Source organism: Eutrema salsugineum, unplaced genomic scaffold (assembly GCF_000478725.1).
Source record: "Eutrema salsugineum unplaced genomic scaffold, Eutsalg1_0 scaffold_1, whole genome shotgun sequence".
In the NCBI taxonomy this organism is placed as follows: Eukaryota; Viridiplantae; Streptophyta; class Magnoliopsida; order Brassicales; family Brassicaceae; genus Eutrema; species Eutrema salsugineum.
The window spans coordinates 9,595,919-9,613,791 of NW_006256909.1; the positions used below are offsets into that span (position 1 = coordinate 9,595,919).

Below are 17,873 nucleotides of genomic sequence, written 5' to 3' on the forward strand. Positions count from 1 at the left end.
AACTATGACGAAAATCCGACCTCGGCAAGTACGCAAAACAGGAAGTCGACCCGGACGAACAAGAATGCCGAGCAAGGAACTTAAAGAAAACGCCGAGAACAATCCAGAAGACCTAGCTGCCGGTCACGACTTCGAGCTCATAACCGAAGGACACCACAGTCCGTCAACCAGCGAAAGCCAGGAAAGCGAGTCCGCCGAAGATTGGACAGCCGGACTGCGAGAGTACCTCCTCAACGGCAAAGTCCCCGAAGACAAATGGGCTGCTCGCCGTCTGAAAGTCCGGGCTGCCCATTACACAATGCATAAAGATAAGCTATTCCGTTGGAGTGCATCCGGTGTACTCCTGGCCTGCGTTTCCGGGAATGATACAGTCGAAATCATGCGCGAAATCCATGACGGGTCCGGTGTCAACCATTCCGGAGGTCGATCTCTTGCTCTGAAAATAAAAAAAGCCAGCTATTTCTGGCCGACGATGAACGCGGACTGCGAGAAGTTTGTCAGGAAGTGCGATAAGTGCCAGCGCCATGGCCCAATGATTAACGTGCCGACCGAGCTGCTGCAAACCAGTACGGCCCCTTACCCGTTTATGCGGTGGGCTATGGACATCAACAAATCAACAAATCAAAAGCAGTATGTCTTGATTATGACTGACTACTTCACCAAATGGGTCGAGGCCGAAGCATACTCGGAGATTACCGCACTAGACATACAAAAATTCGTTTGGAAGTATATCATTTGCCGACACGGGGTCCCGCACAAGATCGTCACGGACAACGGACCACAATTTATTGCAGGGACGTTCAATGAGTGGTGCGCAAAGTTCAAAATCCGCCTTAGTTTTTCTACCCCGCGATATCCGCAAGGCAATGGCCAAGCCGAGGCAACCAATAAGACAATCCTGGACGGCATAAAGAAACGTCTTGATGCTAAGAAAGGTACCTGGGCAGACGAGCTCGATGGAGTCTTATGGTCGCACTGAACTACTCCAAGACGATCGATCGGACAGTCACCTTTTTACTTAGCGTACGGACTCGAAGCCCTCTGCCCGGCAGAAGTGAGTATTCCAACCCTAAGGTACTCAGTGCTCCCCGAGGATCCCGATCTCAACGACCAGATGATGGTCAACAACCTCGATAACTTGGAAGAGCAACGCTGTTTAGCTCTCCTCCGAATTCAGAACTATCAAAACCTCGCTGCTCGGTACTACAACAAAAAAGTCCGAGGTCGGCACTTCGATGAAGGCGACCTCGTCTTACGCAAAGTGTTCCAGAACACTGAGGAGCTAAATGCAGGAAAACTGGGAACGAACTGGGAAGATCCATATCAGATAATGAGAATCGTCAAGCCTGGGGTTTACGAACTCATGCAGCTCGACGGAACGCCGATCCCGCGATCCTGGAACTCAGCCAATCTCAAGCGATACTATTACTAAGTCCCAGCCAACAAGCGCGCGGACCCAAAAAAAAAAAAAAACCAGTCCGGCTCCGGCCGAACTCACCCCTGTAAACTGAACTACGAGTGGCTTGATCCCTTGCAAAAGGGTACGTAGGCAGCTCGATTTCGAGTCCAGCTACAAATCCAATAAAAATCCTCCTTTTTCATTTCTATAACTAACTCCATAAATCCACTCCCCGGCCAGGAGATCGAACTAAGTATTCCCCATGAATACAATCTCAAAAGCCGGGATCCGTCTCGCCCGCACCCCACGGTGCCCACTATTCAAAGCCGGAGTCCAACCCGCACTCACTCTTTCGAACAACAATCCGCCGACCGCGATTCAAGCTCGAAGAGTTCCCCGAGTTTGTCTGCATCGTCGCAATAACATCACGAACTCCAAAATTAATCAAAACAAGCTAAACTCCCAACAGTCCGCAGTGAAATATCAAAAGAAAATTCTAAGTAACAGTCGAGATAAAGGGAGACCATGTCCATTTCATAAAGATATCCAAGTTTACCGAACTAGACGGCAACAAATACAACGCCTAAAAACGGCGGTCAAAATAAAACACTAAGTAAAAAACCCGAGCAACTTGGGCAGAAAAGTCTTTACAACATCAAAATAAAAAAAAAAACTGAGAGGATGATTCATTGACGAGCAACGGACACCGGACTCTTGAGTCTTGCCGCCCGGTCAGCCGAGATCGACTTGGAGTTCGAGCCGAACTAATCCAAGCCCTCTGGAACCTGCGTCCCCGGTGGAAGCACAATCCTCGGGATGAGGTCGTCGTCGCTTGGGAGGAGGAAATCTTCGTTCTGGAACCGCGGAAGGGGGATGCCATCGACCTCCTTTGTGCAGTTCCTGATCCTGCGCTCATACGTCTCCACGATGTGAGACGGGACGATCATGTTGTGCTCCCGCTTGAGGAAGTCGCAGAAGCCGACCAGAGCCGTCGCCTGGTTGAGTTTGAGGAATGGCGCTTTCCGGAGTTCAGACTTGTCCATGAAGTCCTTCATCTTGGAGAGCTTCCCCTCGCACTTGCCTCTAAGGGCGGCCAGCATCTTCTTTCCCTTCGACTCAGCATCCCGATACCTCCGCTTCTCGAGCTCGCTTGTTTTGAACGACTTGGACAGAGCGTCCACGTCCCCCTCCAGCTCGACAGTTCGCTTCATCATAGCCTTGACTTGCTCTTTCAGAGCCGCGTTCTCCTTCTCCTTTTCAGTAAAGGCCAGTACAGCAGCCTCGTACCTCTCCTTTTCGTCCCGGTACGACGTTTCCAGAGACGCCATCTCAGCAGCGACCTCAGCATTGATCCTCCTCAGCCTCTCGACCTCGGAGTCGTACTCACGAACGAGCTCATTGGTATCGCAGACGAGCTGAAAATAGAACCCAAGTCAAAACACTTCGAAAATAAAAAAGCTAAAGTATTCAAGGCGGAGGGAAACTTACAGCAGAGGCAGATTTCGTGACCCGAGCGTAAGACTTGGGACGGAAGAGGTCTTTCGTCTCAGGCATCGGAGACGAGGCCGGCACGATCTGCCTGAAGAGCTCGGCGCAGGCAGACGAGTTGTCGAAGAAAAACCGGTCCTTGTTGTACTTAAGTCGGACCGAGAAAGAGGACGAGTCGGAAGTCCGGCGCCTTTTGGACGACCTCGGGTTCTTGGTCTCAGCAGCCGGATCCGCTGGAGGAACCTGAGAAGCGTTAGGCGAGTCGCGAAGGACCAATGTCCCCTCACTCGCAACCGTCTCGGGCCCGCCATCCCTCTTCCGAGACGACTTCTTAGACTTGCCTTTCTTCCTACGGGCTCGGTCGGCGATGGTGAGCTCGTCTTCATCCTGCTCACCAATTTCCCCCTCTTCCATTTGAGGCTGAGGAGTCACCTGTGTTCCCACCACATCGCCCTCCGATTCCGCAACCTGGATCAGGGGGTCAACTGGGCCGACCGGGACATTATCGACCTCGTCCCCGATAGCAGCTTCAGCACCGTCACTGGCCTCGTTCCCATCGAGACCGACGATGTCGATTGGGGCGTTGTCGTCTTCCTCATCAGCCCCAAAGTCCATTATTGGGATATCCGACCTGTCGAACGCCATCCTTCTCCGACTTGACTTGCTGACTTTCTTCGTTTTCCTCTTCTTCGGTTCCGGCCTCGACGAGCTGGGTTCCGTCTTATTTTTTGCTACAAAAGACAAGTGTCAACCATAATCCGAATAATAACAAATTCAAGACGATCCGAGAACTCATACCTCTGTCCTGAGCTCTCTTTATCCGACGGTCAATCTTCTCCCGGTAGGCAAGTGGCCAACGGCGCTGTCCGGCGGCACTTAACTGCTTCGCAAGGTCGGACGTGAGGGAGCGCTGAATAAATCCTGGAACGTGGCGATCTGCATAAACACAAAAACGTTGTTAGTACCGACCAAAAAACAGAGGAGTTAACCGTGAGATATGTACCAAAATCGACACTCCAGCCAGTCCGGAACGTGCTCTACGGATTCTCAGCAGATACCGAATCCACGCGGACAAAGAAGTAACTTTGGTCCCAGTTCGGAAACTTGCTAGCCTTGTTCCCAGTCACCAGGTCGAACTTCAGGTTGCAATTCACCGACAGAAACCAACTCTTCGCCGCCGAGACCTTCATAATAAAGAGCTCCTCGAATTGAGCCACGTTGATGTGAGCCCGGATGCCGCGCCCGAGCTGGACAATCCCGACAAAATTCACTATTGACGCCGGCTGAAGCTGCGAGATCGCGCACCCGTGACGAATGCAGTAAGCAAACAACAAGCGAGGCAGGGGAAATTTCAACCCGGCCTCGCGAAAATAGGCTTCATAGACGCAGATGAAGTCCTCGGGTGCATCCCATGGACGCTCATCCGGCTCAGGAACCTGGATAATGATTCCGGGAGGGGCTCCGCCGGTCAGCATAGCAGCCCGAACTGTCTCTGGAGATGACAGTGTGGATTTTACCGGGGCACATATACACGGCCGATCCGCGATCGGCATCATATCGTCGTCATTGGGATCCTGCGCCCCTCCATCCCCGACCTCGCGCAACGGAGCGTCCTCGTCTGTCTTCACGTCAGGCTCCCGTTCCAGGACCAAATCAGCAGGAACTTGGCCCTCAGGCTCGCGGAGATTTGGATCCATCCGTTCTAGAGCCCGAATCGGAACTCGGCTACCAGAGCCGACTTCGACGACCCAGGAGTTCTTCCGAACCAAAGAAGCATTTTAGGAATGCTCCGTAGATCCCGAGCTCGAGATCTCGGTAGAAGTTTCCTCCCTGCGGTGTTTGGGAAGGATCGCGGCCTCGGAATTGGAAGAAGAGCCGGAAGACATCGTCGGAGAGCTCGAGAGAATGATCGTCGACAAGAGAGCACGGCGGACGGCGACCGAAAACTCTAGAGAGAGAAAAAAGAAAATTTAGAGAGAAGGGAGAGCAAATACCTTGGCAGTAGGAGCGAAAGTAGGAAATGGGGAGAGCTGAACCCTATTTATGGAAAAAGAGCAAATCATTGCGACTTTTCGAGTTCTGCGCCTTGTAATGTCGCCATTTCCCACCTAAACTGACGCGTCTTTTCAATTCCCCGCAAGCAAAAATACTTAAGTACCCTTGCCAAGGCACCAGGGACGACGAAGGTTGTAAGCCGAGGACTCAACGTCACCGACCTCAGCCTGAAACCGATCTAACTCTAATTCGGCAAAAGTCAGTCAGGTCCATTTACTGAACTGGGGGGGGGGATATACTGTTGGTGGTACGCTCCGCTCCCCGGTCCAAACCGGTTAGAGACCGAGACCAGCCCAATTGACCCCGGTTTACGATGGTCTTAGCCGAAGTGGGCCTGACCTGACAGCGCGGCCCATTAGAGAGAGGCCCAGCGACAAGAGGCGGTGAGAGCTGAACGAGAAGCCCTAGAACGTCTCCTCGCTTGTGTACTATAAATAGTAGAATTGTTACTCTAGAAGGGATCTTTTTCGGACCCGGAGAATAGAGACCTGAACATTGTATTGAGTTCGCTGAGAATCCTCCGAACTGAACGAACTGTAACTGAGAACTTAATAAAATCTGATCAACTTAAGATCTTTCGAACTCAAATTACCGGACCGACCTCGAATAGTTGAATATAGCAATCAACACGGGTCATGACCATCCTCTCAAACTCAATCCCCTTTTTTTGGCAACCAAAAGTGCCGTTCTCTTGATAAGAGTTATAGTTCTGACATGTGGAGGCGTGTCAAAGATCTTGAGACTCCTAATTAGGTGATCCTCAGGCTGGACATTAGCATCATAATCAACACTATCATCATCCGGATCTCGATTTTGATTTCAAGCTACAGTATTCAGCGAGCTTGTGCTTGTAATACGCGTGATGAGGATATTTGTTGGGCTCCCTAAAAAATTTGAATCTTGCTCTAAAACTTCAACCAATTCTTGGAAACTAAACGTGTGGCTTTTCTCTACTATTGTTCTATTGAAAATTATCCGCAGGTGGCTGAATGATTTCGCTAGTCTTCTTGTTTTGCCCCGATTGCAATTCATTCTGCGTCGGGCTGGAATTTTTTTTTCATACAATAAGAAATGTTAATGACTAGTTAGGGTTTCAGAGAGAGATACGAAACACGGTGTATAAACGAAACACTTAGCCTGACTTGTGATACAAGCCAAGTTCGTAGTAAAAGGGAAAAACTACATAATCTAGAGGAAAAAAATAGAACAAACTTGAGTATTTACCTACGTTGCATGGAATCGCTTGAAAAGCTACGATTCCCATTTTGAAATCGGAATCGGAGTCGTACGGAATCGTTGGAGAATCACGATTCCAAAATTTTATTGTTTGGAAACGCTGAGAAATCATACAATTCCGAGTTAGAATCGTGTTCTTCGTGGTTGGAAAGGTTGCTGCAAATTGCGACTAAAATTATAGAAGAAAAAATGACCTGTCATTACAATTTTGTTAGGCTTAATATATTTCAAGTCCATTAAGTCATCACTATCGGTTTTTATTTTATTTTTAACATTATTTAATTAAGCTAATTATTTGTTTAATATATTTCAAGCCCATTAAATTCATTAAGCCATACGTTTCCAACACGTACCGCTTCCTAAATTTTTGGAAAACTTTGCTTCTCCACTTTCAAACGTTTCCGTTTCCGCGATTCCGTTTTCGATTCCATGTATTTACCGTGTGGGACCAGAGAAGATAAATGGGCTCAACTTGGGCTTTCATATTTTGGGGTCATTGGTTACGCTCTACACGTAAGGAATTATCATATTCATGTTAGGCTTGATTCCCCGGCCAAACTGTTAGGCTAGTTTCTGTGTAAATGTGTATGACGGTGTCATCCATTAGGTTTTTGTGGGATAAATTTTTGAATGTTAAGAATATACTATAATTTTTATGTAAATACACGACTTATACACCAAAAATACATGTCCATTTAGGCTTATTATTCTAACTAATAATGTTCTTTCACATCAAAAATTATGTTCTTTATACCAAGGATTAAAAGGTTCAACTATGTTAAAACTATATATTTTACATGAATGTATTTAATTTAAGCACGTTAGGTTGGTTCTTTGATTCCTACATATGATACAAAAATGGCGTGCCTAAAAATTGGATCTATCATTTAAATAAGAAGAGACGTATATCAAAGATGTAAGAGGAGGATAATAAATAAATTTACTTGATCAAAACCCCAACTATTCATTGAGAAGAGAGGTGTTTTGATCCGTATGTACTTTCTCTATACACTAGCTTTAATATGTAAGTCAAAAAAGAGGTCGTAAAAAATATAATTAACTAGACCAACGATATTTTATAGTTGTAAACTATAATATATGTTTAACAAATTTACCTCTACTTTTCCTACCGTAATTGCTATAAGAATTTTTTGTTTAACAACAAAAAGATTGTTATAAGGATTTATTTATTTATTTTAAGTACTCATCATTACGTGAGAATATAGAAGCATATATGGTCTAATTGTTAAAAATGAGATTATTCAGTTTAACGAGATGTGGATTTAATATAGTGCTCTGAATCTTTTCACGTGTATTATTCATGGGTGGTTTCATATCTAAAGAAACCATTAATCGAAATCTAAAACTATACTAAAACAAAGAAAGCTTGAAATTCGATCCACGCGTTTATTATTTTCATGATAATACAGTCATCCAATGTTGTATGTTAGCAATTTTTACACTCCAATTGTTAGAAACGATGTCGATCCATCTAAGATCGTATTGGAAACATGTTATTCCACTATTGTAGACTAGTTTTAAACTCTTCCTTAGAATTGGAAAAACTTGATAAATTGTTTTCTATATAGAAAATTCATTATTCATTTCAAAGAGAGCTTTCTAGACTTATATAGTTAAATGTATATGGTTTCTTTATATAGAGAGTATCTTCATCATGTCATTATAATTGTCTAGGGACTAGGGGGTTTGGCAATTACTTGATTCTCCCGGAAGATCTTTTACAGTTGCTTCTCTTTCTAGCATTCTTGCTTCCTTTTGTTTTTGTTAGGTAAATTTGATAACGACCCCGAAAAAGAATAAATATATCATTATCACAAGATTTGTTTGTATCAACAAATTGATATTTATATAACTAAGAAATGCTAGATAAATATTAATGTTTCATCATATTAATTTTTTTTTCATCATACTAATTTAGATATGTGTTAAATGGATTTTCCATATGATTCGATGTATGATTGGACTTGATATCATCTGTTATTTTATTTATGTAGGCCAAATCATTTTCAGTCAAAACATGTACCAATTTGGTCAAAATGTAGAACATATAAAGGATATATTTTATTATGTTTGTTTATTTAAAATCGTAAACATTTTTGCAACATAGTACTTGTCTTTGGAAGAATTATATGTCAAACGTGATGTTATAGCTCTATTGATCGAATGTTTCAAGATTTTTATATGGAATCACCAATCAAAATATAACGAGTGGTATTGTGAAAATGATATACTAAAAATGAAAAGTATTCTCAAAATACTTAAACTTTTTTAGATACGTCTTCCAAACAACTGTATTTGAAGTGATTTTATACAAAATGAATAATGATAATTGATCAACATGAATAGACTAGGGATTGGACATATCAGTTGAATTTCTAATTGAAATTCATTTTCAAATAGGAAAGTGAAGTTCCATCGGAGGGCGCATGTTAGATATCAGAAGCCACATGATCTATGATGCTCTCCTGAATCATATAATTGAGATATAAATGTATTTCATGCATTCAGTAACTTTGGTATATGACATAAATGCGCTCCCAAATAATGTATCGCTGATCCGGTGATCGACATATATATTGAAAATATATGTATATTTATAGTTTTCACAAACAATTGGCATTATTGTTTTCGTCAGACAGTGCATTTGTATAAAATTCATATCATTATTAGAATCTCGACTCTCTATTTCTACTATAACTAAACTCTGCTATTTCCATAACTATTTCAGTAGGAATATGCTATAATTGGATGGAAAGGTGAATGTAAATATGTATAATCAGCAACCAAATTTCGTGGTTAGCGATCATTAATTCTAATACATCTTTACGTATATATATATATAGTTGTTAGTTAAAAGTTCCTTAGCTTACTTAAATAATTTGCTAGCTACAGACAGTGTTACTGATATATGTACGAGTCTTCTCCCAAACTAATGATCTTCAAGTGAGACATACATTACAATATCATGCAGTTTGCACATACAGTTTTGAAATAACTTTTCATTCCGTATTTACAAACTAACTTATAAACTTATAGACTCCCATATACTTATCGAGTTAATTTGGGATATGTTAGAATAACCCATTACTCATTTCAGATTTAAAATATTTCCAATATAATCATTTCTTCTTTTTTTGTTAAAATCAATATAATCATTTCTCTCATCGGTTTTTTTACTTATTATATTTATTACTCGTTTGTGGAATGTAAATATTGTTTTCTTGTTATTGATTTTTCAGTTTTCATGGTAGGGGTAATACTACTGGTCCAGAGTCTATGCATGTTTCCATGTGTGTGGATAAGATGGAAAGCAGAAGCAGTCAAATCTTTCTTTGGGTCCATTCTCTCTTAGAACACAAGGAAGAACTCAACTTGTTTTGCCTCTTCCTATCGTTCACACACAGTTATTCGTCCGCCGTCCACAACTTAAAATTTTCGATTATAATTTTTTTCATTTCTTGTGAGCTTGTTAATTCTAAACTAAAACTTCCCAAAAATCATAATAATAAATCAAAATATATATGATATTTATATTGTAGCTAGAATCATGTCTTTTTTTTTTTGCTTCTACATATGATAGTACACACATTACACAACATAACATCATGTCATAAAACTACCCAAAACAGGAACAACGATTTTACAGACAGAAGGAAAAAATACCTAAGAGAAAAATATATCTAAAGTAACCCATTAATCGTCATCAAATATAATCCTAAGCACAATCTCTGTCTCACTCTCTCATGAAAAACAAAATATGTACATGCAATAAGAGACAAAAAATAAGATCTTAAGTTACATATATAATGGAAATTATAATCTCTCTTCCTCTCTATATATAGATATATAAGTAGTATATATAAGTGTATAGCTGTAACACTGATCGATCAAGGCTCTTGCTTGAAGAAAATCGAAGGAAATATCTCCTTCAAGAGCTCATATTCACCACCATGATGATACTCTTGATGAGAAGTAGGGTTTCCATTCACACTTTGTCCATATCCGTAATCCAAAGGCGCCGCCGCAGCACCGCCGTTAGTATAAGCCGACGACCGAAACATATCATGTGTAAAGCTTCTCGGAGTCATGAAGTCAGCGGAGTACATAGCAGCCGCGGCGGAACTTCCCCGGAGATTTGTCGGAATCGAGTGGTTGTGTTTACCCTCGTAAGTTGTAATCACAACCGTTGGATCTTGGAACGATCTCTCCACTCGTTTCTTCACGTTGCACCTTTGCGTTGTACATCTATAGTAGCTCCTATATTTTCGTTTGCATTTACAATTATTAGTTTTTTTTTAGAATTGCATTTTGAATATTGGTTTTTACCTAAAGTTATAAAATGCAAATGCAGAAAAAAAAAATTACCTTGGATAAGGGCTGTTTTTGACTGCCTTTTGGCCGTATTTTCTCCATCTATAACCATCTTCAAGATGATCAACTTCACTTTTAGTCATAAACGAGACTCGTGGCTCTCTTTGTTTCTTCTCCTCGTTCTTTTTCGTTTTCCCTCTGAAATTATACATAATAAAGTTAGTGAAACATGCTAGATTAATGAGGGGATAATATTTCCATATTATTCCATAAAAAATTGCAATATAGTTATGACTTACACTTTTTTGGAACTTTGATTTTCTTCACGTCCATCTCCAACCAACTCTCGTTTCCTATGGCTTTTACTGGAGTCTTCGCCGGGATGATCAGCTTCACTAGAGGATGAAGATGCAGAAACCCTAGTTGGAGTCTCACCGATTACGTCATTAGTAACATCGTGGTTCGATTCTTGATCGATGGAAGAGTTGAAAACCTCTGAGGTAGAGGGAGAGAGACCAAAAGTTTTCTGAAGTAGAGATTCGTACGTTCCTGGAGAGCTTTGGAGGCAATCGGTGAAGGAGTACGAAGATGGATCGAAACAGCTGTTTCCGTAAGAAGATGGAGTTGGAGTAGGGAGATTCATCATTTGGTACAAAGACATCGATGAAGGGTATTGGTAGTTGTATAGATCTTTGTTTTCATTAGACATGGTGAAGGAAGAAAAACAAAGATAAACAAAGAAAATATTGTAAAGAAGATAAAGAAGAAGAGAGAAGAAAAGCCTTTTAGGTTTGGGGATTAGGTTTTTTTCCTTAGAGAGGTCTAGATTGGTGCTTGGACTTTAATTGGGTCTTCGTCTCTCTTTCTCGTATTTATGCATTTTGAAACTCAAAAAAGAAAGAGAGAGAAAAAGAGTGATAAATAGTATGCTTTTGGCTTAATTGATTTGGAAAGGAGTTAATTAAGTGAAACTATAATGGGACGTTATTCAATGGTACCTATGATAAAAAGTGTCGTTCTGACATTTTTTTTTGTTTCAAAAAGAATGTCGTTTTAGAATTCCAATGTAATTTTTAACATAAAATACCATTTTTAACCTCAATAAATTCAGAAAATTAATTATAAATATAATTCCAAGAGTCATTTTCTGCAAATTAATAAGGATATAAGAGACCTTTTATTTTATTTCTTAATTTGTGTGAAGAATGTCAGAACAACACTCTTTGTGAAACGGAGAAAATATTAAGCCTTTTTTCAAACAAAAGACTCAATGTAATTCTTTCTGTTTCAAATATTTCATTTTTATTTATGCAGTAATTTCATTAGTTAATCAACATATTGGAATTTAATAAATATATAAACAAATTTTACAATTGAGGATCAATAAATTATTTGTCGGTAAAAAAAAAAAGTTATTGTGAAAGATGAATTACCAGGGTTGTTAAAAAGAAAAAGCAGTGTATAAGTTTAGCAAAAAAAAAATAAACAGTGTATAAATTTAACAATACGATATAGATGTGAATAACTAATTCATTTAACCCTTTTTACAAAAAAAAAAAACTAATTCATTTGTGATATCATTTTGTGCCTTTTGAATTACTTTTTTAATTTTTTTGTAACGTTCAAAAAAAAGAATGACTTTTGTTTTGTTTTTTTGGCAATAAGCACTTTATATAAAGCTAAGTTGACAAAAAGAAGAGCTGCAAAGTGGCTTCTAGTGAGGAAACATACTTAGCCTCTGTAATTATCTAATATACAATACTCCTACTTAATAGTACTATTATTTAGAAAAAATTCCGATATTTAATTGCAAGTCCTTATATAATAGTTCGAGTCTTTAAGCTCCCCAAAATCTACTTTCATGATTTTGCCACATTTGATAAACATGTATAAACTTTGGGTTCGTTTGGTGTCCTGCCTTTATAATGGGTCTACAAAGTAAGACATGTAAAAGTTCACACCTTCGTTTTTTTTTTTCACACTTGACTCTACACGTGGAACAGTGAAAGGAGGTGGTAACACGCGCTACAACCAAGCGCGTGGATGAAGACGACGTAATTGAAGGAGTCTTATAGTCAGCGAAGACTATGTATTACCGGAAACCGGAAACCGGAAACAGTCAGTCACCGGTCGCTCGGTGTGAAGAACGATTGAAGAGGCAACAGTCAACGATTCAAACGAAAAAAGGTTAAAAAGATTTTTTTAAAAGTTTAAAAAATAATTTTGGGAGTATTAGGCAGCCACGTGTATACTGGCACCGGCATTTGACCGTCGCCGACAAATGACTGGCATGTGCTTGCTAGACGGTCCTCTCTTCTTCTTCTTCCTCTTACTGCTTCACGAACCTTAATAAGTTGTATATGAATCATAGGTGAATTTAAAATTCCTAGTCAAGAGGCAATCATATATATAGACCCAACATTTTCTTGGGTGCAAATATATGAATCTCTTGATAATACTATAATGTAATAGTTTTAAAACAAGCAAAAAAAATCTTCATATACATTCAAGGAAAGTTAGTTTATAATATTTTGGCCAAGTGGAGTGGATCGTTATGCTGACGGGTAAGTGTTGTCATCATTTCGCTACAAGGATTTCTTTTCACATGAGAACTTTCTCTTAACAAAGTTTAGTAAAGGAGCATTTATATACTAAGGAAAAAGATGGTCAAACCAATATTATTAAATGTTGCATTATGCAAGGTATTAATTATGATAACGCTTTGTACATGTACAGTCAGAAATTCCTTTTATAAATAATCGTACGATTTTATTTGCGATAATTGTGGGGAACCATTGTGCTAGAGATTGTTTTGTTCTTTCTTTGATCTTTAGCTAGTAATCGTTTTCAACAGAGAAATTGACAGAAACATGATATGAGGAAATACAAATAGACATATAATTATGCCTAACCGACATGACAAAGGAGAAGGGAACATACATCAACTTTTAGTGTGGTCAAAGTAAATGATTTACTACAAATATCACTAAAAACATGGCAAGATAAAAAAAAAAAAAAACTTGGATGAAATTCGTGTTCGTCAGAGTAAAGTAAACAGATGATATTTCATGGTCTAGTGGTGTTGTCCACGATCCAATTCTTTGGTAGGTGAAGGTTTCAAATCATTCTCTTCACGTTTCTACATGAAATCTTTCTTGTTTTGGTGTTACACACTCACACGGTCACGCCTAAGTTTTTGGATTACAAACTATACATATATTGGGTTATGTTTTGATCATCTCTATATGTTATCTAGATCAATGTTATGGATGGTCCGATCGATAGTCACTATGTATACTCATATATTTTAATTACAGTTTTTTTTTTCTTTTCGAAAAACTGAAGAAACGGACTATTCTTAGGTGTATAATGGTTCTTTATCATTGAAAACAGTAAAACCATATTCTCTTTTTCCTCAAAAGCTAAAACTAAAATTCCCATATTTCGAGCCCCTTTCTGGTCAAATCAAAGTAAGATTAAAGAAAAACGTTTTTGATAAAAGCAATACCAATCTAGTAATCTTTTGTCGATATTGAAAAAGCGAATAATTCTAGATGAACCAAAAGAGGCATAAGACATTTACTATTCTTATTTGACTAATGTTTTTTTTGTTGGGTTAGAATATCAAATCTTATAGTGTTGATTTGAAGAGTTCAACTATTATTGGACTGGGGATACACAAACTGAACGCCGTAATTGGTGCCTAATCGTTTGCGCTATCATATCTATAAAGCTTTATTGATTAGCCTCACATTTATGAAAGTTCTTATTTACTTAGTTGATGTGATTTTGGTTTCCTAATTACCCTAAGTTAGTCTGTGGACCTGAGAACATTTTTGGTTATATAAACACATATATACACGCTGACACGTATGTATAACTGTATCTGTCTGCAGTTGAAATGTCTTACCTATTTTGGGGATATGTGCCTAACTCATAAAGATATTACAAATACTACTATTTTAGTAAAAATACTATTATTATTTATTACTAGTATATGAGTAAGAAAATAAAAAGGAAAATAGATTGAAATTGTTGACTTTAACCTTTTAGAAAGAATAATTGGGAGCAGGTTTGTTGTTAGGTGTGTGGCAGTATTATTAAAATTTGGTTGTGTGTGTGTGATGAATGAAAAGGAATCTCTTGTATTTTCTGTTCTTTCACACATATCTTTTTGAAATTTGAGTTTCTAGAGCTGATAATTAAACTTTCGAATAAGATAATCATGTTTGAATGGAATTATCAAGAACAGGGAAAACAATTTCCATTAGTTTAAATGTATCTTCAGGTCTCTACATGATTAACTACATTTTGGCTACCACACGAGTTAAATTTCTGTTCTATTAGGAATATAACTAATTTGATCAAGCAGATAATTTGACACTCACAGACTTCTTTTTAAAGCTGTTGAAGAAGAATACTCATTCGAATTTTTCAGGAATATCATTTTTGAAAAAAAGTTAACAGTTATGCGTCATATCCCATACCGAACCAAGAAAAGTTCGATAAGACCATTAAGCATCCAAATTTATATACATTGAATCATATAACTCTTGATCCTAATTAACTTATCATATCTGCAAAAATTACAGGGGTCATTAAATATATGATATATCTCTGAATCTCTGATTTAGATGAGAAACAAATCTCATTATCATACCAAAGTAAACCGATGACATAACCATTTGGTACAAAATCAAACCGGTTATGAAAAACCCAGAACTTCTCCTCATCATCTTTGGTGAAAAGGAGAGGGTAACATATTTGGTGATGTGTGAATCACTGAATCCTGCTTAACTAAATATGCAAGACAAGACCAAAGACATAACTAAGATGGGTCCAAACCCGGTTGAAGTAAACCCGAGGCTGGACTCCGAGGATCATCATCAGCATCGTTGGTCAGTTTGTGATTTGCAAGTTGCAACTGTAAGCTATATGCTAAATTAAAAAGCTGCAGAGGATCCATCGCCATTGCTACTATCCAAGAGATCTACAAGAGTAATCTTTCCGTTGCTGCATCGGTCGAGTTTGTCAAACTGTTTAGAGATTGGAATGATGTCCTTATCGGTTATTTTCTCCATCTCCTTCAGTTTGTAAATCACATACTCTGCTTTACTGCAAACACACAAAAACACACAAGATATCTCAGATTAGAGCAAGCAAGCAAAGCATATACATACATGTCCTGAATCCAAAAAATGCACATAAGCCTTCCCTTTTACAGTCATTCAAACTTTAGATAAAGCTAAACACATCATAATGGCATCTCACTTCACAGATCTTCAACTTAGCCTAAGAACACAAACTATGTTTCTGCACAAAAAGATTCGAGAAAAGAAGTGCAGAAGATGCAATAACTTCAGGAATCTATCACCTTCAAGAATCTGATAACTAATGAGCTAGGAATGGTTCTGTTTTCAAAGATCTTTAACACGAAAGAAAATGGAAGGACTAACATCAAGGACAAAGATTTTAGTGTAGAAAAATGTATACTTTACATCCGGTGATCACACGATTATTTATGAAAATCGATTTAAGATTCCATAAAAAGCTTAAGGAGTGAGTCATATCATATAAAGTGGATAAGGAAAACGAGTCAAATACCTCACACAGCCATTATTATCAATATCTGCAGCGAAAAACTGAGAGACAGACATGGTCTCACGAAGCACTTTCTTTGCCCTTTCTCTATTCCTCTTATCCACTCTTGCCTCAGCCAAATACAAGAAAGCACGAGCCACGGCTAATGTAGACACAAGAAGCCATATCGCAGCGAAAAGCCTCCCTGGCAACGTCTTAAAAGCCCGATCTCCATAGCCAACAGTAGTAACAGACATAACCGAGAGATAAAACGAATCCAACCAGTCAATCTCCTCAATAAAATGCATTATCCCAACACCAAGAGCAATGCACAAAACCACAACACCCAATGCCAAAGCCACTTTCAATCTAATCCTCATTCTTCCTTTCTTAACATCGATTATATACGACCTCCTCTTATCTGGCTCGTCTCTCCGCTTAGCAGAGTCCAACATATAGCTCTCTTGAAGGTCAAGAACATAAGAGACCATCCCACTAAGCAAGATATCGATGAAACCAAACCCAACAAGCACGAACATAATCGAGAACAGCTTCGTAACCGCACTGTTGGGAGTGATGTCTCCATAACCAATCGTGCACATTGTAACGATACAAAAGTATAAACCATCAACAACGGGATGGGTTTGATTGACTACGTAATTGTCACGATTCAGCCAATAGATAAGCACACCTAAAGAGAGATACACAACGAGGAGAGCAAAAGCTTGTCTTACGACGGAGCGTGACGTCTCGAGATCCTTTTGTCCACGAATCGGGTGGTGAAGATCATTGATTACGGCCATTGCTGGTGCGGTTTTGGATCGGTGGAGTGCGTGGCCGTGATTGGAGTGTCGATCGGGGTACGGTGGCTCCGGTTGTGGAAGGAGGAGAGGATCTAGGGTTGAGGAATCGGAGAAGGTATCGGCGGCGGCTGCGGCGGCGGCGGAGGAAGACGAGGGGGAAAGTGTCTGTGAGAGAGAATCGAAATACTGAGACGAATCTCGCGGCGAGCGAGAAAAGGGTCCGAAGATTAAACGGTCTTTGAACTCCGACGGTGTCATCGGCATCGGAATCGCGACTTCGCCATCTTCCGGTAAGGGGAATAGAATCGGAGTCGGTTTTCTCATCCTAGGGCTAATCATGTATTGGAGTAATGGGTCTATGTTGCTGTTGTTACCGCCACTTTCGTCGTTTGCCATCTGGGTTTTTTCGCCGGAAAACAGTAAACCGGTGGTGGTTTTCTGTTCTGTTTATCGGAAAACCGATTTCAGATAACGAATTTATCGGAAAATCGTTTCCTGTTCTGTTTATAGTCGGCGATTCGATGGCTTGAAGCTAAGAGAGGTAAGTGGTGGGACGTAAAGAGTGGAAAAAGGAAGAAACTTTATCACAAAGACCGAAGTAGAAGCAGAAATGGCGCTTTCTCAGTTTCTTGTGGCTATTACATTTACGAGACGAAATCAAAGGTTTTTATATTCATCACACTAAATATGTTATGATCCTGTTAGCACAAAGAGAGAGAAACATTGATGCTACTAGTTAAGCCTATTTAATTGCAAACTAAAGGGAATCTTCTTCCGTAATCAGGAACAAATTAAGATGAGTTTGAAAATTTTAGATGACAAAATACACATGATTACTTATATTTGATTTGGTTTTCTTTTAACTATTTGGAGAAAATGCCCTTTATTAAGCCTAAATTGAGTTTAACCCCCTTTTATAGTTGTGATTAAATATGATCATCATGCAATTGATAAAATAGCCGTATACGATTTTAAAATTT

The 17,873-nt window shown here is 39.5% G+C and overlaps 3 protein-coding genes across 3 annotated transcripts; all 3 read right to left on the minus strand.

Annotated features, from left to right (window-relative positions):
- Positions 1–2,163: 2,163 nt before the first annotated feature.
- On the minus strand, positions 2,164–4,584 carry LOC112081929 (meiosis-specific protein ASY2-like). Its single transcript, XM_024148992.1, has 4 exons — positions 3,972–4,584; positions 3,686–3,823; positions 2,888–3,618; positions 2,164–2,814 (listed from the first exon to the last, which is right to left on the minus strand). Exons 1-4 carry the CDS (start codon positions 4,582–4,584, stop codon positions 2,164–2,166), a joined length of 2,133 nt encoding a protein of 710 aa, XP_024004760.1.
- A 5,230-nt stretch (positions 4,585–9,814) lies between these two features.
- LOC18030976 (probable WRKY transcription factor 28) lies at positions 9,815–11,345 on the minus strand. Its single transcript, XM_006414078.2, has 3 exons — positions 10,810–11,345; positions 10,565–10,708; positions 9,815–10,456 (listed from the first exon to the last, which is right to left on the minus strand). Exons 1-3 carry the CDS (start codon positions 11,217–11,219, stop codon positions 10,087–10,089), a joined length of 924 nt encoding a protein of 307 aa, XP_006414141.1. The 5' UTR covers positions 11,220–11,345; the 3' UTR covers positions 9,815–10,086.
- Positions 11,346–15,139: 3,794 nt separating this feature from the next.
- LOC18030977 (two-pore potassium channel 3) lies at positions 15,140–17,503 on the minus strand. Its single transcript, XM_006414079.2, has 2 exons — positions 16,115–17,503; positions 15,140–15,625 (listed from the first exon to the last, which is right to left on the minus strand). The coding sequence occupies exons 1-2, from the start codon at positions 17,287–17,289 to the stop codon at positions 15,454–15,456; spliced, it is 1,347 nt and encodes a 448-aa protein (XP_006414142.1). The 5' UTR covers positions 17,290–17,503; the 3' UTR covers positions 15,140–15,453.
- Positions 17,504–17,873: the final 370 nt, after the last annotated feature.

Coding starts and splice junctions, on each gene's coding strand:
- LOC18030977 (XM_006414079.2), bottom strand. CDS start 17,289: ATGGCAAACGACGAAAGTGGCGGTAACAACAGCAACATAGACCCATTA. Junction 15,626..16,114: donor GATAATAATGGCTGTGTGAG/GTATTTGACTCG, acceptor GTGTGTTTGCAG/TAAAGCAGAGTATGTGATTT.
- LOC18030976 (XM_006414078.2), bottom strand. CDS start 11,219: ATGTCTAATGAAAACAAAGATCTATACAACTACCAATACCCTTCATCG. Junction 10,709..10,809: donor AATCAAAGTTCCAAAAAAGT/GTAAGTCATAAC, acceptor GTATAATTTCAG/AGGGAAAACGAAAAAGAACG. Junction 10,457..10,564: donor AAAAACAGCCCTTATCCAAG/GTAATTTTTTTT, acceptor ACGAAAATATAG/GAGCTACTATAGATGTACAA.
- LOC112081929 (XM_024148992.1), bottom strand. CDS start 4,584: ATGGATCCAAATCTCCGCGAGCCTGAGGGCCAAGTTCCTGCTGATTTG. Junction 3,619..3,685: donor AAAGAGAGCTCAGGACAGAG/GTATGAGTTCTC, acceptor TGTCTTTTGTAG/CAAAAAATAAGACGGAACCC. Junction 2,815..2,887: donor TCACGAAATCTGCCTCTGCT/GTAAGTTTCCCT, acceptor TTCTATTTTCAG/CTCGTCTGCGATACCAATGA.